General features: G+C 39.7%; 2 protein-coding genes across 3 annotated transcripts; both read left to right on the top strand.

Moving 5' to 3' along the window:
- LOC110959325 (gap junction gamma-1 protein-like) lies at positions 1-11295 on the top strand. Its single transcript, XM_022206133.2, has 3 exons — positions 1-730; positions 1883-1963; positions 8481-11295. Exon 3 carries the CDS (start codon positions 8534-8536, stop codon positions 9911-9913), a length of 1380 nt encoding a protein of 459 aa, XP_022061825.1. The 5' UTR covers positions 1-730; positions 1883-1963; positions 8481-8533; the 3' UTR covers positions 9914-11295.
- A 1621-nt stretch (positions 11296-12916) lies between these two features.
- On the top strand, positions 12917-20142 carry dbf4b (DBF4 zinc finger B). Of its 2 annotated transcripts, XM_051939874.1 has the most exons (12): positions 12917-13022; positions 13513-13713; positions 14425-14616; positions 14904-14954; positions 15081-15150; positions 15548-15612; positions 15887-15923; positions 16048-16093; positions 16987-17118; positions 17305-17440; positions 17531-17664; positions 17785-20142. In XM_051939874.1, exons 2-12 carry the CDS (start codon positions 13564-13566, stop codon positions 19310-19312), a joined length of 2541 nt encoding a protein of 846 aa, XP_051795834.1. In that variant the 5' UTR covers positions 12917-13022; positions 13513-13563; the 3' UTR covers positions 19313-20142. The 2 variants fall into 2 exon arrangements, with proteins under 2 accessions (XP_051795834.1, XP_051795833.1); XM_051939873.1 differs by having other exon boundaries at positions 17305-17664.
- The last annotated feature ends 1414 nt before the right edge of the window (positions 20143-21556 follow it).

Here is a 21556-nt window from a genome sequence, read left to right as displayed (position 1 = left end):
ACTGCTTTGCACTTGAATAGATTTGCATGCAATTTCGTGTACAATGACAAATAAATCTACTCTACTCTTTTCTATTCTATCTTGATTTTGATGCCTAATTGGATGACACTGCAAAATACACTGGGACCAGGCAGTGAATATATGTAATCTGTACAAGTTTGACATTTTTAATGTCAGATTGCCATGCCTTTTTTAATTACCACTGTGATTGTGATTTTAGAGTTGACTTTATGTGATGCCACGCCCACTTTAATGACTTTTATGGAGATTTTTTTCATAATGAAATGCGTTTTCTGCAACGCATAAGCAAATTTTTGGGGATGTTTCATATATTCCTTGAAAAGATACTCATGCATAGCTTAATTTTCTCAAAATTCCCATGTGTCTCACTCCACATCAACAAAGAAACTGTGCTATGATGCTTGACTTTCTCTCTCTCTCTCTGAAACCCCTCCTGCCTCCTGCAGCCAGTTTTGTCTTCCTCTGCTGACACAATCACACTGTCTCCCTCCTCACTCCAGGCTGCGCGTTAAAATAGCTAATTTTACATTTTAATGAATAAGAACTTAACTCGCCTGAAACTTTCAGAGTGTTTTTATTACTGGAAGAGAGTGTTATATTCTTTTCTGTTATTCGGCAGTGAAGATTTTTTTTTCTTTTTCGCTGAGAAAACCGGAGAACCGTGTTTTGCAAGATCCAGACGCTGATCCAGAAATGTGCGCCTGAAAAGGTGAGGCGGCTTTAATGAACTGTGAGTACATTAATATTTGGGAAAATTTTTTCGAGGAAAACGTTCTGAAAAACTACAGAAAAACGCGAAAGTACCTGAAATACTTTGAAATTTGTCTTTCCATTTTTTCCTCTCTATAATTTGGGTGAGTTTTAACTGAACAAGCAATGATGCTAAATTAGCTAGTTTATCAAAGTCAGTACAGTTTGCTTTCTGTTTGAAATTTACTTAGCTGTTATTTTACAGTTTTTAAGTCACTATAGTAATACAAACGTATTTGTTAAGAATTTATGCAATTTAATAAGCTATATACATCATATTTCCATGAAGGTTGAATTAAAAACACCTCTCTCAGAGAAGTTTTTATTATTTCCCTTAGTGTTAGCATAATGCTAGCACCAGAAGCTGCTGCTCCAGGTGATCTGAGGAGGTGTCACTTATTTTTAGTCATTGTTTTTCTTTATGAATTTTGACAAAGAAAGTGAAATATGCCATCACAATTTGCCAGAGCTCAACTCAAAGACGGCTTGTTATCACAGTCCAACACTCTGTAACTGAAATACATTCAGTTAGCTAATTAGCTTACATTGTATAAGTAAAAAAGAGAAGAGCAGCAAAGCTTAGCATTTTCAAAAAATCATCAAATTAAGTAAACAAATTAACAAAAATCTAATTAATCTAAATGCATTACAAATTCACTGTTGCTCATTGGGATCAATAAGACCTTGTGCTGTATTTACATTTTCCTGTCATTTATTGAACTGAATTGGTCTGATCAGTCCCTATCAGTTTAATTATTTTGGCTCACACTGATAAATACCTTATATTTGATCAGTTTTAGTCCATGCACAGCACAAAACCTTACTGAAATTATCTAAAGCTGTTGTACATGCTGTTCTTTTTGAGGATTTTTAACCTTTGCAACATTTGAAAATGAAATTACATGTGACTGGAAGAACATATAGGCTTAGAAGAACTGTAATTGTAATGATCAGGTTTTCTTTCACTATAAAAGGGTTTAAACTAGAGGCTAAGCAGAGTTCTCTGACTTTAAACACCTATGTACATGTGTTAAAATCACAACAAAACTCTCACCGTCCTTTGAACAACAAAAACAGATGATTTATTGTATTATCTTTGTTGACTTTACAGGCACACAGGGTTGATAATCTCTCTGAATTTTGGCTGGGATAACAAGAAGGATTGGAAGCAAACAAAGGATAACACAATCAGGTAACAAGATTCACCTCATAAGGCACAAATACATTCATAAGACCATAAATTTAAAACACCTTGCTTTGTTATCATTACTGAGTCAAAATAAATGCCAGAGACCTGTAATCTACCATGCTTTGTAGGCACTCATAGCAGTCAAAATTGCAGTAATATTAGGATTAAATTTTGCAGGAAAAGCACAAACTGGTGAACAGTGTTTACTTCCCTAATAGAATTAGCACATAATGAAATGTTAATGTAAGAAAAAGTAGGCTTAGGAGGTGACCACATTGCCAAGTGGTTGGGGTGCATACCACATAGACACCGATGTCCTGAGCAGTGAGTCCCCAGTTCCTGGTTCAATTCCCGGGTGGAGACCATTTCCTGCATGTCCTTCACCAACTCTCTCCCCTTGTTTCCTGTCTCTCAGCTGCCAATAAAAGCATAAAAATGCCCCCAAACTGTTATTTACTGAAAATAACACTTGCTCCTCTAGTACTACACAGTATTTCCCGGCTGTGTTGCAGGACATTTGATGGGTTATGCAGTCATTGTGTACTGCTATCGATTTTTTGCAGGTTGACAAAGTAACTCTTCTTGCTGGAGGCTTGCGTCGAGATCAAATTATGTTCCACATGCTGCAACCTCGGTGTGTTTTGACATCTTTGAGTGAATGGCTCACAATGTCATTCCATGTTTTAAACGCTAGTTACAGTGACAAGCCAGGCTGGACCTAAAGATTAGGTGAAATTCTTTCCTTAATTGGAGCTATTCCTCAGGACATTGTTTATTGTTCTGTTAAAGCAAGTCAGCTATGACATGTAGTGATGGTGTTTTCTGCCTCCGGTTTATTCTGCTGGCTATTGTCATTGTTTTGTTTCTTGATTCAGCCCTCATTAGTGCTCATGGTTTGTCCACACAAACCTGCCTCTAGCTTCTCTCTAGCTCTGGATTCCCGTTGACTGATTGGCTTCCGAATGCAGCATGGAAACAGCTGAACCATTTCCTCAGTCTATAGGATGTTGCAAGGGTTTCTTGCATTTAAGATGCTGACTGTGTGGTCTCAACATGTCTGGTTTAGGTCCAACCGAGGATGTTTGCTGCACGTTGTTCCCTTCCTTATTTCGATTTTTCCCACCACCACCAGCTTTCTACTCTGTAGCGTGGGTCCAATCAAGGAAAAATACCCCCAAAAAATACTTAAAGAGCCGTGTCAGCAAACTACAAACATTTTACAGTTGCCTTTTAAGTTAATAGTTGGTGAGTGTTTCATACTCAAAGATAGATTTTGGGTGGAGCATCGCTTTTACTGCTTTGAAGGAAACCGCAAACCTTTACGTTCACAGCTTGAAGCCTTCTTAGATAGGTATGTACAAAGCTGGGTTTTTTTACAGGCTCTGTAGGAAGCAGGAGGCTGCTGGTCTGTGGATGGGAGACATCTGGAGAAAGTGCACTATACCACCTTCAGGCTTTCAGTGTGGCACTGCTTGTAACCTCGACTATAGGGCTGTTGCTACATTTTTAGACGAAGGAGTTTTACATTAAGGCATAAGTGTGAGGTTTATGTTCTCTTTTTCCTACCACTAAATTAAGTGATTTTATTGAGGTATGTGACAGAAAAAGTGTTGACAAGAGGCTCTGGTTTGGTGCATACTTGTTTAACATGGTGTGTTTATCCCAAAAATCCGGCCACAATAACTTAAAGGCAATTATCTAAACACGTGTTTGTTCACCCATTTGTTTGTGTTCGCGTTGGGAGGCCGATGCTCTGTTTTCTCACAATTATCTCAAAACTGGGGGATTGCTGATCACGTGTATTTAGGTTGCTTCCCCAACTAGTGTGCCAGAGTTGAAGTTTGTTGTTTGGTGAGTGAAATGTATTCAAGACTAGTGCAAAAGCTGCACATCATTTGGAAAAATACAAATAAAGGTTGTAAGAAATAGATTTACCACCATTCTGTCAGCAGATACCACATAGCCTCAATGCTTGTGACAAGCATGTGTCCTCGTTCTCAAGACACCACCATGTACTAGTTGTCAAAAACACCCCAAGGTTCAGTTAAAGCATTTATTATTAAACCTATTTTTGAGTCAGTCATTACTTTCATTCAAAAGGATGAATTGGACCTAAGTGTGATGTATAATTAGCAGATTGTTAATCCCTAAAATGAATGATTTTATGACTCACGGATCAATTATATTACATTCTGTTGTTGTCCGGCAGTATGTCTTGCTTTGCTGATGAGCTGAAAATAAGCAATGTGAGGGAATATCTCAGTTTCTTGAGATTTTTTCCATTACTTTTTTCAGATTTGTGTTTGAGTGGTGAAAGTTGTGCTACTGAGCCTCCAAACGGTGTATTACACAACATGGCCAGATGTGCAGTTTGAGAGGGCACGTGACTTTTAATGAGAGAGTCAAAACTCTTCTTTTTCTTCACAGAGCGAGACCTTAAGAAGCATTGTAGCTGTTATGTTCGCAGCAGCTGGACCTGTTTTTTCGTCACAGTGACTCAGTGTGACAGTGTGTCAGTGCGCTTATTATTACAAAGTGTCAGTGCAAGAAACTTTCTGCGTCACGCCGTCAGTGGAAGTGTTTGGAGCCCTGCATATGGACTCATAAAATTGAATTTGCACTTTGATTGCAACAAATTTAATCCAGAATTTGCGTTTATGATGAATACAAATCACATCAATCCATCAGTCAGACTTTGTATTGGACTTTTCATACAAACAGAACGTAACACAAAGTACTTAACAGGACAAAAACTATAAAAGCAGAGCACTCTTCCGCATTGCTATCAACCTTTTTATTATTTTAATGATTGTATTACTTATGTAAGGCAATATATTATTAGTGGGGGAATGCTGATGTTCACAATGTGAGTATTCAGTGTGGAGTGTTATAAAACAGTGACATATTTTCTTAAACGCTTAACCTGATGTCACAGCTATTATCAGAATTGCTTCTGATTAATTTTCTAATCCTTTTGCAATCATATGGAAAACAAATAACAGAAAATCCTAAGTTACCTTGTTATGTGGTCAGCCTCCTGTGGGAATAACAGATTTCTTCTCAGTGGAGATGGATTGAAAGAGTGGCTTTTTGATTCACACCCTGAACGATATATAGTAACAGAATATATTTTTACGTCGACAGAACAGCAACCCCAGGCATGTTCCTATATCACCTGACCTCAGTCTCTGTCCCCGGTTGGTAGATGACTGTAAAATGCATACAATAACAGCAGCACAGGAGATGGATTGTGTGAATACAAACTATTTTAAGAAACCCTCCAACATCACATACACAAATGCACTCACACTCAGGCACACATCACATGTGCAGACGGTCTAGACCTTTTCCCTCACATGCGGCGTCTGCAGTGTTAGATTTGAGCAGATGGGTGTCTTCAGGTTAAACAGAGTTTTTTCAGGGTTAGCTAGCTGCAGTATGTTGGCTTCTCGTTCAGTAGTGGACCAATTATTTTATCGTGGACTGATACAAAATGTAACCGATAAAGAAATCTATGCTTTCTGTACCAATTTTCTTCTTCTTGTTAATATTATTCAGTTCTGCTGCTCTGGAGATGAGCAGATAAACAGCCTAATATGCTTTATTCCTAAGTTGTGAAATATCTATGCGATATAGTGTGTGTAAATCACTGCTTGCAAATTGCTGTGACTAAAAAATAATGTTAAGTAGCTCCTAATGTGTTATATAAGTAACATAATGTAGTTCCATTATGGGCAATCAATTAATGGCTTTACTTTAGTTAATCAGTTTTTTTTAAATATAAATACGTGTCACATTCTGTGGGGATAAATGGCGAATGCATTTAAGGTTAATGCACATCTGACGGCAATATATAGATGGTAGCAAATGCCTCACAGCTTGGAGTATTAAAGTCTTTAAAATGATTACACATTTACTGTTCATTATCAGCCTTCTTGTGCCTTTTAATGCGCCACTTTGTATAACACTGTAATTTAGTGAAATTAAACTTGAAAAAAAATTGATGACTGGTATGACTAGAACAGTGAACTGGTTTCAGTGTTTCAGGTTTAATTTTCCAGCACAAATAAAGTACTTATCATTCGTCTGTAGTGGACAGAGCATCTAGATGGTCAGACATTGTACTAATGCCAAGTAAAATGCCCGTCAGGGGAGTTCAGTTAACAATAGCAATTATGGTTAGACATTCCATTGTCATCATTACTCTTTCTTTTGTGTATTGTTGCCAAGGTTATGTTTAGACTTCAGTTTTAAGGCACAGCTGTTAAAAGAAGAAGGATAAAAGTGTTGTTATTGTGAAGAAATGCGTTGCTTGATAGCGTGTAAAGGAAAGACAAAGTAGTGGCCTGCGTTGCATTACAAATCACAGTAACTGTGTTTGAAGGGAGGTGTGCCTCCTGCAGATGACTGGAGTGCTCAAAGCTCTCCGCGCCAGCTAGTGAAGCTTTGTGAATACAGCCGATGAGTGTGCAGCGTCTTTATTTGTAGAATGAAAACTGAACCATTTATTTTGTGCGTGGGAAAGAGAGACACATTGAGAGACACACTCAAAATGACAGATTAATAAGTAATTTTTTTTTTTCCCTCTCTGCAGATCAGACTGTTGAGACTTATGGAATTCCTATAAAATCATTTCAGGGGCTTCTGGGTTGATAATTTGCTTGTCTTTAAATGGGAAAAATATTTAACAGTAAGGAGGTCTTTGGTGAAAGCGATTTCATTGTAACATGTTGATTTGTATAAGTGGAGGGCATGTCAGGAGGAGCACGCGTTTTCTCAGAGTGACATGAGTTACACTTTGGATGGATTCATTTCAACATAAAGCCTCACACTGCAAATAGATCTTCAGATATTCCATCTTATGAAATTCATACAAACCTATGTTTTAGTAATCGTCCCTATTATTGTTGTCTCAACACCAAAACTATGATTTTGATTCAATACTTTCCAAAACGTATCAATAATAGTACAGATACTGAAATGATGCCACAGAAAAAATCTAAAACATCAGGAAAAGTAAGGAATAATAGTTGGAACTCCTCATGCAATGTTTGTATTAATCACGAAGAAAAAATGAAAATACTTTGACAATATCAGTGCAGAACAGTTTAGGATGTGGAAGGAAGAGTGAATGATTGCACCATCGTGGCTTGAAACATTTTCATATCTAACATGAAATGGTGAACATTGCTGCTTATAAAAGGTTAAATCTTTGCAGAGATAAGCGTGAGTAGCACTTTAGTGCACATTTTGATCGCTCGTTTTCCGTCTGTGTGCAAGATTTCAGGTGATTATTGTCACTGGTGTTGTGAACACTTGATTTTTAGAGTTAGCTGTGAAGTTAACATAACCACTGTGAATCTTGCATTTGCTTATAGAGATGTTTGCCAAATTATTAATTTGACTAAAAAGATGAAGCCCCATTAAACTGGTATAATTGCCCTTAATTGCTTCATCAAACTCTGATAGTGGAAAATGTTGGATTATCACAAATAAGCACTTTCATTTGAAGGAATAGGAAAATTATTTATCACAGTCGTGAACTTGTCACACTATGAATCCTTTTGACAAGTTGCCATTTTTGCCTTTTTTGCAAACTTCTAAGGAATTATTGGAATTTTCTTCCTGAAAGTTTTGCATATTTTCAGAAATTTGAGGAATTTTTTTGGCTGAATTTTTGGATTTTTCTCAGACAAAGAAACAGTATTTTTTGGGTGCTCATAAGTGAAGACAACAGGAGGGTTAAAACAATGTAATTGATCATGTACTAATATGATAAAATGAGGGATAGTATTGTTTATAATGTCATTTTTTGGCTTCCCCTTCTGGTATTTATGTACCACACTAATGTCTTTAGTCAGTCTGATATCCTGAGAAGTATCTGGAGGCAGCTTATCACACGTGTGCCGTGTATGGTTTTATTTTTACAGAGATCATAGTGTGCAGACTTGGGATCTTGCTTCTGTTTGTTTACTAGTCACTTTATTTACTTCAGTCTGTGTCTGTTGATGCTGTGTAGGAAGTGTGTGTTATTTTTTGTGACAGTAAAGGTCTCACAGTTCTTAGCTGCACCCCCATAACAATGCTGGATTAAATTGGATGTTTTCCCACATGAGAAGGAAAAAACTGCAATGCAACAAAATACGACAACATTAGAAGAAATGCATAATCACCATTTAGTGCCTCGAATAAGGCAAAACAGTAATTTAATGTGTATCGGTATTTATTTTTGCCAGTCTTAATTTGCTTTAAATGTATTGGCCAGTTATAATTAGCTTTGCCCTTTGTGTGACTTTGCTTCATATCGTTTTAGTTTATAAAACTAGTGCAGTCTCGTTCACTCTCTCCTAATTAATTAGTTTACTATTTGCTGTTAGTATAGAGATGACATAACAACCTCAGGTGGTAATCTGAGACTAAATATCCCCACAGTTTGGTTCAACTGAATGAATAAATTGTGATTATTTGTGAGTATTATGTAGATATTTTTTTCTCATTATCATTTCTTTTCTTTCCCCAGGGCAGTAACAGAAGGTGTATGTTGCCTCTCACTGTAGTTTTCCTGCCACTACCATGAGTTGGAGTTTCCTGACTCGCCTGCTGGAAGAAATCCACAACCATTCCACATTTGTGGGCAAAATCTGGCTCACTGTCCTCATTGTTTTCCGCATTGTGCTGACAGCCGTAGGCGGTGAGTCCATCTACTACGACGAGCAGAGTAAGTTTGTTTGCAACTCTGGCCAGCCAGGCTGTGAGAACGTCTGCTACGACGCCTTCGCTCCGCTTTCACATGTCCGCTTTTGGGTTTTCCAAATCATTCTGGTGGCCACGCCGTCGCTCATGTACCTGGGATACGCTGTCAACAAGATTGCTCGGGCAGAAGAGCAGGCTGACAGCGGGGGAGTGAGTGGATTTTCACGAAGGAAACCCAAGAAGCACTGTCTGGCAGGCAGAAAGCAGCACAGCAGCACTGAACAGGCCGAGGATCACGACGAGGAAGACCCAATAATCTACGAAATGACAGAGGCAGAGAGCGACGGTGGGGAAGCAGCAAAAGGAGGAAGCAGTGACAGACAAGTAAAAGGGAAGGTCCGCCATGACGGCCGTCAGCGTATCAAAGAAGATGGACTGATGCGCATCTATGTCATCCAGCTCTTGGCCCGCTCCTTGCTGGAGGTGGCTTTCTTGTGTGGACAGTACTTCCTGTATGGATTTGCTGTACCTGCCACTTACGTGTGCTCAGACCTGCCCTGCCCTCATAGCGTGGACTGCTTTGTGTCACGGCCGACTGAGAAAACCATCTTTCTTCTCATCATGTACACCGTCTCCGTGCTCTGTTTGGTCCTCAATATATGGGAGATGCTTCACCTGGGCATCGGCACCATCTGTGAAATTATACGCTCCCGCCGGGAACAGCTCCATGACGACGAGCTATACAGGCTTACAAGGGCTCAAGGGGCTCTTAATGAGGCGGGATTGAGTGGGGACGATTACAGCAGCTACCCCTTTTCATGGAATGCACCATCGGCTCCACCAGGTTACAACATCGCCATAAAGCCTCTTCTGGTACCCACTGGAAACCACAGCCAGCCGCTTCCCATCACCGATCTCACTAATGCCAAGATGGCGTGTCGGCAGAACCATGTTAACATTGCCCAAGAGGAGCGTCAGCAGTACACCAGTAATGATGAAAACCTGTGCAGAGCTGGGATGGGAGATGCCCCCAGAGGTGTTCACAAGGACATCGGTCAGCCTCCGAACAAGCTGGAGGTTAACAGTCAGGCCTACAGCCAGCTGCAGAGCCACAGCAATAACTACAGCAAGCCTCACCGCGAACGCAAACACCGGCAGGCCTCCAGACATGCCTCCAGCAAGGCTGACACGGACAGAGGCAGCAGTGGCAACAGTAGTAGCAGCAAATATGGAGTGATCAAGGGCTCTGAGTGGATCTGAAGCACAGACGGTCGTTTTCTCGTTAATCTTGAAGCAATGCAAAGCCTCAGCAAACACAGTATTTGCATAACTGTATCTAACCTAAAAAAAAAAACGAGGACAACCAATTTGCAGTATTTTTATGTGATGAAAATAAGTGAAAATATGTGAGAAGCTAAAACAGACCGATAAGAACAAGTTTACCACTCATTTATAAACCTAAATGTCTCTTCTGCTAGTAAACAGCATGTTTAATGCAGCTATGTTGGAGATTGATTGGGTCATATGCAAAATTCAATTACAGTTTACAGAGATATGCAAAAAAATGCCTTTAGTAGTATAAAAATATGCTATTTCAAGTAGAAAGTTGTCTAAAAGCAACCTTTACATCTCTGGGAGAAACACAAAATAGTCATGGCTTCATTACAATAAGTTTAAACTTGTACAGTTTTGCTGCACGGTTTCAGTGTTAGAGTTCTGCATTGAGCAATGGAACAGACCCTGCTACTAACATTTAAACAGGAACTTGCAAGAAACAGTTGAAAATAATGTGACTGGCACAACATGATGTTTAGCTCTGCTGCAAATGTAAACAGCATTGCATTACAGTAGAGTAATTTTCAAAATAATTGTATATTTTAATAGCTTTTGCTGTAAGATCCTGGTGCCGTAATTTAACAGGAGCATCTATGCTGTAATCTATAGTGCCTTAAACAGTCAAAGAGCTGCTTCATGCTGAATATGCAGCACTTTATGTTCCACATATTTTTATTTCTTTCTGTAAAATCACCATAGACTGAAAACAGGACCTCAATCCTGCTGTCTATGTAAGTATTCACCAGTTCACCATCCAGAGTTTAAAGCTTTGAGCGATATTGTTGTTTCTGAATATGCAAAAGAGTTTTTTTTAAACTAATCATCTTTTATCTTTCTTGGATTGATTGTTTTCCGGAGCCATAAATAGACTATAAAAGGAAGTATGTTTAAGCTGGTAGTTTCACCATGTTTTCAGTTGGTCAGGTTACTGACTTTTTGCCATTTTTTGGAGAGAGAAAATAAGTTCTCTAGTAAGTGTTTTGACAGATGGTAAATTGTATCGGTAAATGGAAATGCTTGGCAATGTTTAGCAACCTAACTCTGATATTAAAGCTGTTGTTAGTGTCTTACTGTCAAGCTATTATCATTTTTTACATATTTTATTTCAAGTTTATGCTGTGAAGTTATCAACTGTTAGTCCATTGGGCCTGGTATACACAATTCTTTATCATTGAAATACTTTCATTTACAGATCTTTAAACTGAAATGCCATTAGGGCTATTTGTTTGCACTGCCAATGTTTCATTTTTGAAAAACTATTTTTATGAAAAAGAAGTGCATGTTTTGAATAAAGAATTTGTATTTGTCTCATGGTCTTTGTTTTACGTATAACCATTTAGGTCTTAAGACTAGGTTTACAGTATTTAAGTTAGAATTTCTGAAGGTTTTGTGGGCATGTAGCCTAATTCAGCTGCTGTAGTTACAGCCAATGGGCTGTTCAGTGGAAGTGGTTAGCACTTTCGCCTTGCAGCAAGAAGATCCCTGGTTCGAATCCCGGGGTGGGCCTGGGATCTTTCTGCACGGAGTTTGCATGTTCTCCCTGAGCATGCGTGGGTTTTCTCCGGGTACTCCGGCTTCCTCCCACAGTCCAAAAATATGCTGAGGTTAATTGAATACTCTAAATTGCCCGTAGGTGTGAATATGAGAGTGAGTCTGTTCGTCTGTGTATGTAGCCCTGCGACAGACTGGCGACCTGTCCTGGGTGTCCCCTGCCTTCGCCCGAGTCAGCTGGGATAGGCTCCAGCACCCCCCGCGACCCTAATGAGGATAAAGCGGTGTATAGAGGATGGATAGTTACAGCCACATTGCCCTCTGCTGGAAAGGATGGGGGGAAGAAGTTTATTAACATTAGACTTTTCTGTATCCTATCTTCTCCTTCTGTGGGGGCTCAGCAGGTAAAACCTCCCAAACGTTCTGCATGTTTGTTTTAGCACTTTTTCTCAGTGTTATATGTTGGGAGCTAATGCAACAATAATTGAGTGTGTTTAGTTTTAAAATTACGTTTTAGCATCTGCAGGACATCCACACATTTAAATAGATGTTCATTTTGAAAGAGAAGACAAACCCCACTGTAACAGCAGTGTTCTGAGGACATGTGCTCATTTTAAACGCCCTTCAGGTAACTGCTATGTTGAGAAAAATGTTTAAGTTGGTTCACTCATGATGAATACAAGAGGTATGTTTTACTCTATCACTTATTCAAGCACTATCTATTGTTTATTTTTCCAGTCATTGCTGGGATTTGGCGATAGTAAGTCATAAAGGATCATAAGGATTTTTTTTTGTATAGAGCTGCTTAATGAAACTGAAACAATACTGACAATTACCGGTTGGAGTGACGATCTGCTGAAAAGTCAACTGCAGACATCAACCCAGAGATTAGAGGTGAGAATTATTTGTGTATATCTTAATTTATTAAACAACAAACAACTGTTGTCTTTACATATTATTAGTTCAGGCTGATGTGACCTTATGTTACTTACTTCAATGTGCAAAATCCTGTATGTATACGTGCCTCAAATAGGCTATACGTGTATTATTGAAAGAATTATTGATCTCAACCATGAAAAGATCTATGTGTTAACTCCAAAAAACTAGAATAACCAGAGAAAAATTACTTGCATAGAAAATGGCTTGTGCCGCGTTTAGATATTGTCAGAAGTCATGTAAAAATCACAACTACAACAAACGCAATCAACTTCTTAAAAAATGAAGCCAACGTTCAAGCTTGAGATAATAGCATGTGTCAGAAGCAGCCTTATAAGCAAATGATTTTCATTTTATTCAGTGCTTAAATAGAAAACAGAACTGAATCGGTTAAAAAGTCAGAGAAATTAGCAGCCTTTCAGACGTGAAAATCCGCTGTATTTTTAAAAAGCACTTGAAGCCAGCGTTATGCCGGATTTGACGTCACCTGTGCGTCCGCATCTCCGCCAGTGTTTTTGAAAAAGCGGCGGTTCCAGCTTCACCAGCTTTCGATGAACTGATAGCGACTATTTGTTTTTATCGCAGCTCTTCGGCACAACAACAAAACGTAATTGTGCGGTCGTTCGTTATTTCGGCACCGACAACCTGTCGGAAGGCCAGCTAGTCTACCTAAAGTTTCTGTCGTCTATTTTGAGGAAACTTTAGCTAACCTTAGCTAGGTTAGCTAAAGCTTAGCAGTTACGGCTAAATTTGCGAGCTAACAGTGTGGCCAGCTTGATGCTCAGACTGCGCAGGTGTAGTGGGATAGTATACGATAGCCAAATGCTCCTTCTGTAGGACTGAAGGATGGCAAGCTTAAACTTTTTACAGTATTGTTCTAAACATTGTTCTGTTAAACCTACCCCAGTCCAACCTTTTACAAACAGCAAAGGACATTTAACTGTTAGAAAGACGCGATAATTCGGATTTTTAAGTAAAGGCTTGGAGGTCTTGCATGAAGTTACCCAACGAATTTGTTAAACAGTTTAGTTCTTAAAAAGTTCTGCTGTAGTTATTTGGTTGGAATAAGACCTTGTTTTGTTCTTACTTAAACGTAGGATCCTGGTGTTTTGTTGTGAAGTCGTGAGCTCCTGTACTGCACCAGGGAAATGCAGCCGCAACAGTACTCAAATGAGCGAGGGCTTCTAGGAAAACTCTGTCCTGGGGAGAAGAAGCTGGAGGGGATGACCTTCTACCTGGACAATGTGAAGAAACGCCCTACAGTCCTGCTTTTGGAGGCCATATCTCTTCTAGGAGGGGTAAGCATGTGTGCCTGTGGAGTCTATAATTTTCGGAGCTCCTAAAGAACAAAAATGTTGCATACTGTAGTGTGTATGCAAGGATTGTTATCAGGTTTTGCTTTAGACTGTCACACTGTTACTTTAAATAATTTGCAAAAAAATGTGTCATTTTGTACCCAATCAGTTCAGGAAAAATGTGGTCGTTTGGGTATGTTTTGAAAGAGATTGTCTGATCAGATCATCTTATAATTTTAGTAGAAAGTACACTGAAGGAATAGTTAAACTATAAGCTGACTATACCCTTAAGCAGGGTTTTCCTGTATACAGATTTTTTTGACAACCACTACAGAGATTTTAGCCGGCCACAAAGAAAACTTGTCTAGAACCAAGATAACAAGAATTGAAAATAAAACTGGCAATACAATTTTTTAACAGATTTGCTCATTTTGATTTCTTTTACTCAAGTGTAATAGACATTTTTTTCAAATGGTCAGAAATATGTACAAAATGAATACATTTCTTTAAAATGTGGTATTACCAACTCTTTGCCTTGACTAGATGTGGACTATCATGCTTGGAGTACCCCTCAAAGGCCTGTTCTCAGCTAGAAAAATAAATGACACTAATGCTGTTTTCTTCAGTTGTACGCCACCTATATCATAAGTTTGACAATGAACAGTGTCTCTCAGCAAATAGTCATGAGCAGATGATGTTTTTTTTCTTTTAAAGAGGGTTGAGAGTTTCCTGCACAAGGATGTAAGCTTTGTTGTGACTGGAAGCCAGGAGGGCCTGAAGGAGGAGAAGTGTGTGGTTACCAAGGGAGGAGCAAAGGGGACCAGTGAAGAAGCCAAACATTCGATTAAGCAGAAGGAGAGTGGCCTCAGCATTGACAAACCCCGACAAGGAACTCCTCGACCAGTGGTACTGAGCGTTACCAACACAAGTTTTAAAACCTTTTTGCCGCCACCCCTCAAGCTTGGGATCAGCGATCTAGTCCCATAAATACATTCCATATCATACATTTTAAAAAATATACTGAACTACTATCTAATGAAATGTGAATTATGTAAATTGTGATGTAAATTCATGAGAAAAGATTCCAAATAGTTATTGATCTCATTTTCATCAGTAATTAATTTAGACAATAATCCAGTGGGTTTTACCTGAATGAAACTTGCTCGATATTTCAACCACATTTGTCTCCACAGGCTTGTGGCAGCCGAGGGAAAGCTCTGCTTGAAAAAGCTATTCGCAACAATGTAAGTTCATGCACTTCTATGTTGCAGAATTGTGGGTCAAGTTTTAGTGGGTTGTGATATTAGACTGGACTGACGTAGCTTGATATCTTGACTGGTATCTTGTTTTCAATTGGATCTGTCTCGTAGGAGCGACTGCATGGGAACAGTGTTTTGTCCAACGCTCGATCATGGGGAGTGAAGATTTTATACGTGGATGGTATCCTTTTGACCAGTTTAAATGGTAGAGGAATTCCACAACAAAACATGATTAACATGCAGTAAACCTCTGCTGGCAGCAGGTGGCACCAAATGAGTTCTCCTGTTTTGTTCTGTGCTTCATTTACCAAGATGCAGCATCCTGTTGTGAACTAGCATAGAAATGTTGAGCCCTGATCATTTCTGTTGCACTTGGACTTGTAGAACTGTAGACTTAATACCTTATCAAGTGTCCTGAGTAACATAAATATACATGTTTTGACTATAGAAATGTACAGTGTTGTGAATGCTAGTGTGACAGATAATATGTACCATGTTTGTTGAGAAAGGGTTGTGCCTGTTTCACAGTTCTTGATCACTGTTTGGAAAGCACGTCTTGTTCCTTAATGTGGTTTCAGATGTCCTTTTATATCTGAAACAGTTGTCTCGAGAGAGCTTCAGCGCTAGACATAGGAGGCCAGAGGTAAAAGTTTCAGCTGATTGTCTTTTCACATCATTCCGATCAGGTTTCCAAATATAGCAGATCTTATATTTTATGGGGGGGGGGGGGGGGGTAAAGTAAATAATGGTTGATCTTCAAACAACAGAAACATATACACATAACGATTTTATTGGAAAAATGACTGAGAAGCAATGATTCAAGACATAACAGAAAAAAATGTTTGAAATTGCAAAACATTGCAAATGTATGTTGATTTTTATTAAATGCTGATGTGTTTTGCTTTTTTTTATTACAGAAGACTAACAGCAAGCAAAGTTTGCCTGCTGTCAAAGGTTAGTTTGTGTGTCTCAGTTATGTGTATTTCTCCTCAATACTTACTCTTTTCTTTGATTATACACTTTGTGTTTTGGTTTATTTATTTATTCCGTGGTTTCTCCTCACGTCTCTTGTTTACAGCTGCAGCTCTGAGATCTCCATATCTTAAAATTGAAGACTTGAGCAGGTGAGTGTCATTTGTCATTTAGTGCAGTTTATGTTCATTGACTATTTGTTTTGTGTCTAACAGGCAAATTGGCTTTGAGTCTAAGAGTAACGGTACGCTTAAGGAGGAGAAAGTTTCTCTGTCCCTGAGGAATCCCTCAAAACTTTCTCACATTACCAAGACAGCCCAGTCCTCTACCTTAATCCTCCATTTTTAATTCCAGTCAATCAAGAGAGAGGAGCTAGAATTCAGCAAGGCAAAGGGGATGCTTTTTGGCCTGCGCAGGCTCATGTAATGGTTCTTCAGTATCAGATTAGATCCTTTTTGCAGGTCGAGCATAATGACAGTGAATGGATGGCAGTGATCTGTCCCATTGTTTCTGCCCTTCCTACCCCACTGGGCGCTAATTCTGTAGGTGTGCATTTCAGCCCCAGGATGATTTTCTTAATTGAACTTGCTTAGAAGTCCCATCATGTAATGTGACAAGCCCCCTTAGTGAAGCTGCTCCCCAGGAGCCCAGAACCCAAGAGGATACAATTTCTATTTGATGATGCTTTGCAAGCTCCACTGCCTGTTCCTGCAGGGGACCACTGCGTGCAAACAGGTCCTATCATTTGCCTTCTCGTTTCAGTTAATTGAAGTGCTCTGGCTAATGCATAGGCCATTGCTTTGAGATATTGAACCCATGACATCTGGAGGCCTAGCTAGAGGCGATATCAGATGTATAATCTCACAAGAGTGCCTCAAAATATTTTCAGTTCAGAAATATTTCAATCATGATGATAATGAAAGTCAAATGATTTCAATCCACAGCCTGATTTTCAGCATCATAATGGTGTATTTTCATTTGTTTTCACATTTTGATTCTGACACATTTTACTTATAATTCTTTTGTTAATATTCCTTATATCCAGAAAGTACAAGCCTTTGCATATGCAGTCCATGACGTTCCCCTCTCTGTGCTACTTGGGTCGATTCAGTCCCTTTGAATCTCCTCCTCCTCCTCGGTTTGAAAAACGAGCAGAGCAAGGAGAAAGTAAACCAAGGTTTGTTCAACTGCGCTGCAATGATTGTTTGATTTATAGTGCTGACAGACTATGGATTCATGGTTATTTTCTGTCTGGGATTAGTAGTAAAAACACATGAATTTAAAATTAAATAGTAGATAAAGTTGTTCAGTGCTGTGTTGTATGTTCACGTGGATGTATAATGTTTTATTCTTTGTTAATTAGGGAAAAGAAAGTTGAAAGCAGCACTCAGGACAAATCCCAAACCCCGCTCAGCTGTAACCCTTCACCTTGGCGGCCACGCAAAAAGGATGTGTCTTACTGCGAATGCTGTCATCAACCCTTCACTAATCTGGAGGAGGTGGGAATCTTTCAGAATTGCTCTTTCTCGTTACGACATAAGAGTTTTTTTGCTCGGTATTTAATGTGGTCATCTTTTTGGTTCTTGAAGCACTTACAGTCTGACCAGCACCACACCTTTGCGCTGGATCCCTCGAACTACAGCGTGGTGGATCAACTGGTGACTGAAATGTTTCCGGGATTTGACCCCAATCCTTCTCAGGAATCAGAGGAAACACTGAACAGGTCAGCTTTGATTATTACTAGCAAACTCCTTACAATGTGCATTTGCTCTTTCATACGACCACTGTGTTTTTTTTTAAGAATCTGTTTCTTCAAGTGTTGATTTTCTGTGTCCTTCTCCAGACCACCAACTCCTTTGCCTGTCCATGATGTCCTCGAACTGGAGCCTCTTACTGATGTTGAGACGGAACATGCTGTTCAGGCCCTGCAGAGACAAGAGTCATCATTCAATACTCACATTTCCAGCCCTACTAGAGGTCCTTTTTCCTTTGGCCCTGCCAGTCTATCACCAGGAGTTCAGCTTACCATCCCAGATCCAGCCACTCTACCTGCTGACATTCAGTCTTTCAATCCTGAGACAGACTGCCAGTTCCCTGATATCCAACTATCAAGCCCAGCCATGCCTGTACTGCACATTGAACCACAAACCCAGGACTCACTCAACTTACAGCTGGAATCTCAGCATCTGTCCCCTTGCCACAGTGCTTCTTCTCGCTTCCCTGACCCATACTCCCTGCCTCCGGTCCTGAGCCCACAAGTTCACTATTCCTCCTACGTTATGGACACAGAAAATCCTTATTCAGAGCCCCCTGTCCTCAGTCCTCAACAGTACACCACAGAGGAGACTGTGGAAGGACAGACTTGTGAAATGAACACTGCAGAGAGTGTGTCCAAATTTGTCTCAGCTGTCACAGATCCTCTCTCCAGCCCACTTCTCATCTCTGTGCCTGTGACCAATGCAGAGGGAGTGAAGGAATCAAACCAAGAACGTCTTGTTGATTTCAGTGGACTTGCATGTTGTATACAGGGTTTGAAACAGACCACGCTGTCGTCATGTAGATCTCGTTCCCTTACTCGACAGTCATCTGTGGGACCAAACCCCAAAAAGTGCTGTCAATCTGCCAGCCCTGAACACAGCTGCAGAAAAAGGAGGAGGACAGAAACATTTGGAGGTGGTAGTGGCTGTACTGCACACAGGCTTAAATCTGCAAAATCACAAAGTGACAATGTGACAAAGACCAAGGACTATTTATTATTTGACAAGACCTCTTATCAGACAGTACAATCTTGTCCTAATTTAAATGCCTCTTCAACATTAAATACATGCACTGTGGACATGCTTGGTTCAAAACAGACTCACACCACCTTTTGTTTTCCTACTGCACAGAGATTCACTCCGGCACCAAATCAAATTGACTCTGTTGTCGATCAGTCATTAAACCTGCTGTCCTCAAAAGCAAAGGTGTCTGATCCTCCACAGCACTTCCCCAATGATAAATCTCACCGTGCATTTTCCAGTCAAGACTCGCAGTGCTCACTATCCCACTCTACCTCGGTCTGTATCGAGTCAGCCCTCATCCCAGACCTGGCCACGCTGTGTCCATCATCATCAGATTCTGACTGGGACTGTGACCTGCTGTCACGGTTGGGTCTAACCTCAGGTACGCCCCCGACGCCCTCTGAGCAGAACACTGAGCTCGATAAAGAACTGCTCCAGAAGTCGTGTCCCTGGATGCACGACACCAGCTACGAGTCACATCTGCACACTGTCCTTCAGCCATCAACCCCAGTTGCCTCACTACGCAGGGAAGAAAAGGAACCTTCAACATTTTCCAGAACTGTGGTACAGATTGTTGAGGTGCAGCACTGATAATTATTTTAATGATTTTTTTTTTAAGAACTGGAAGAACCTTAGCATGAAAGACACACTTGGAGTAGGATGTCTTTGACTTTGCAGCTACCTATTGTACTGCAAGAAACACCAAGCAGCACTTAAGCCCATCAAGTCAGCTGTGCACTGAAAACATATTTAAAACTTTTAAGTGACAAATGCAGATTTTAAATTTTGCTTTATTGGACTGGATGCTAATTTGTGGATAGCGCATTTTCCCATGAACTTAAAATGTGTCCACGATCATTTTACCTCTCAACCTCTAATTCTCCTGCACAGACCCCTAAGAAATATTCTTTACATCGTGCTGACTGCAGTCATTCAGCAGCTATGTCCGGGAACACAGGGTGGTACTGAGAATTTAATGAGGCTTTCTCAAAGGGGGCATTACTCAATTACTGTAAGTGCTGCGCCTGGATCAGATCTCACATGTGCCGATGTTGATGGTCAAACAGGCGAGGCGTTTGCAGAGTGGACGACTGACAACCTGTGAGACCCTCTCTCTGATTAATGTCATGTAGCTTATCCTGCCTTTTGAAGGTGGGCCAAAGGACTGGCTTTGTCAAGGTGATGTGAGTGCTTCACAGCAGTGTGCCGCAACTCCATGGAGGTTTATTATCTTGACAGTCTGAGGTCACCTACCATTAAAGTCTCCTTAATGCTCAGCTTGTAAACGCACTGTAACTTGTACATTTCAAATTTGAACGCAACAAAGTGGAAAGCCACATGATGTCACTATGTGGAAAAGTAGCAATTCTTTTAGGAAAATGTGAAGTTGTACAGTGTTTCAATAAATGTTTTTGGCCTTACGCGTTTCCTCCAGCATATTTTAGAAGCAGCTTTTGATCTTGCGTTCAAGACAATTTTTCCTGTTGATGTAATAAATGCTGACTGGGCTTATAGGAGCCAAATAGGAAGGATGAAGCAAGGGCAGCAGCAGGTCGATGTGTCCTGTTGGCTCATCAGAGCAGCTTCCAGCTGACATAAACAATATTTGATACGTAATCTCCATCCCTGTTTACATAACCCTTAACTGTCCAGATTCACTGGAATGAAATGATACTTTGAATGGTGCAGGAACAGTCCTGCCCTTTAAGATTCTGGGTGTCATGTACTTTGTAAACTTTGTTGGAAAATGGATAGGAATGTGTGAGTTTTTGCGCTGTGAGGAAAAATGAACATGGCTGATGAAAAGGGGGATAGAAGCAATGATGCCTCCAGGGTAAATCTTCCTTCATGAGTCATGATGGTCAATGCTAACGTGTTACTCATCCAAAACACTGATTTGATTTTCAAGTTTTTGCATTCCTCTTACTGTAACTGCAATACAATTGTAAGGTAATACAGACAGAATAGTTTTTTGAAAAGTTTGATTATTGTTAAATAAGTTAGTACTAAGACCAAAGTTAAAATGTTACTAAAACATGATCACCAATACCTAAATTTTTGCCATAAAAACAATGTCAAATCACCAAGAAGGCTTAGCTAATCTAACTAACTTGTGCTACAGCAGGCTAATGTTACGCTAATTAGCCCTTTAAACAGACAATAGTACATTTTTACTGATGGTTAGCATCTGTCTAAAGGGCTTAACTGGCTGACTCTACAGTATGGTAAACTGATGACACTTTTCTATGCTAGCTTGAATTGTACTCAGGGTAATCTTTATTGTCCCTGAGGGGCAATTTGTCTTGGAGTGGAACACAATTTAAAAACAGTCTAAAACTACACAATAGACAAAAAATATGATATAAATGAAATAGATTAAAAAACTAAAATGAGTATGAAATTAATATAAAGACACATTGTGCAGGTTTTGCTTGCAAAAGCTAAAAATAAGTGATTAGATGATGTACAATATAGACTAGAAATGTAGGCCAGATTATTGGAGGCTATTGATGTCCATGGGGGGGGGGGTTCTTCTGAAGCTCCTCAATCACTCATTCACACATTCACTCTCATTCATTCAAAGCTCCAGAGTCCCAAATTAAAGTGAAATCAGACTGAAGGAGACAGTTTTCTGTCATTTTCCTACAAACGTTAAATAAATAAATAAATATCGGCTTTCTTTCATGTGTTGCCCGTCCTCCCTCAGTCCCTACAGATAACGCTGTGTAGGACTGCATAAGCAGAAAAGTTTGCATAATATAGAGTCACAGAAAAGTACAGATGCTTATTTTGTACTGTAAAATGTGACAGCAAAACACCTCAAAACCATTCCCT

The sequence above is a fragment of the Acanthochromis polyacanthus genome, chromosome 19 (assembly GCF_021347895.1).
Source record: "Acanthochromis polyacanthus isolate Apoly-LR-REF ecotype Palm Island chromosome 19, KAUST_Apoly_ChrSc, whole genome shotgun sequence".
In the NCBI taxonomy this organism is placed as follows: domain Eukaryota; kingdom Metazoa; phylum Chordata; class Actinopteri; family Pomacentridae; genus Acanthochromis; species Acanthochromis polyacanthus.
Note: the sequence above shows the minus strand (reverse complement) of the source record. Positions and strands in the feature narration are given on the sequence as shown.

Coding starts and splice junctions, on each gene's coding strand:
- LOC110959325 (XM_022206133.2), top strand. CDS start 8,534: ATGAGTTGGAGTTTCCTGACTCGCCTGCTGGAAGAAATCCACAACCAT.
- dbf4b (XM_051939873.1), top strand. CDS start 13,564: ATGCAGCCGCAACAGTACTCAAATGAGCGAGGGCTTCTAGGAAAACTC. Junction 13,714..14,424: donor CCATATCTCTTCTAGGAGGG/GTAAGCATGTGT, acceptor TTTCTTTTAAAG/AGGGTTGAGAGTTTCCTGCA. Junction 17,665..17,784: donor TCAGAGGAAACACTGAACAG/GTCAGCTTTGAT, acceptor GTCCTTCTCCAG/ACCACCAACTCCTTTGCCTG.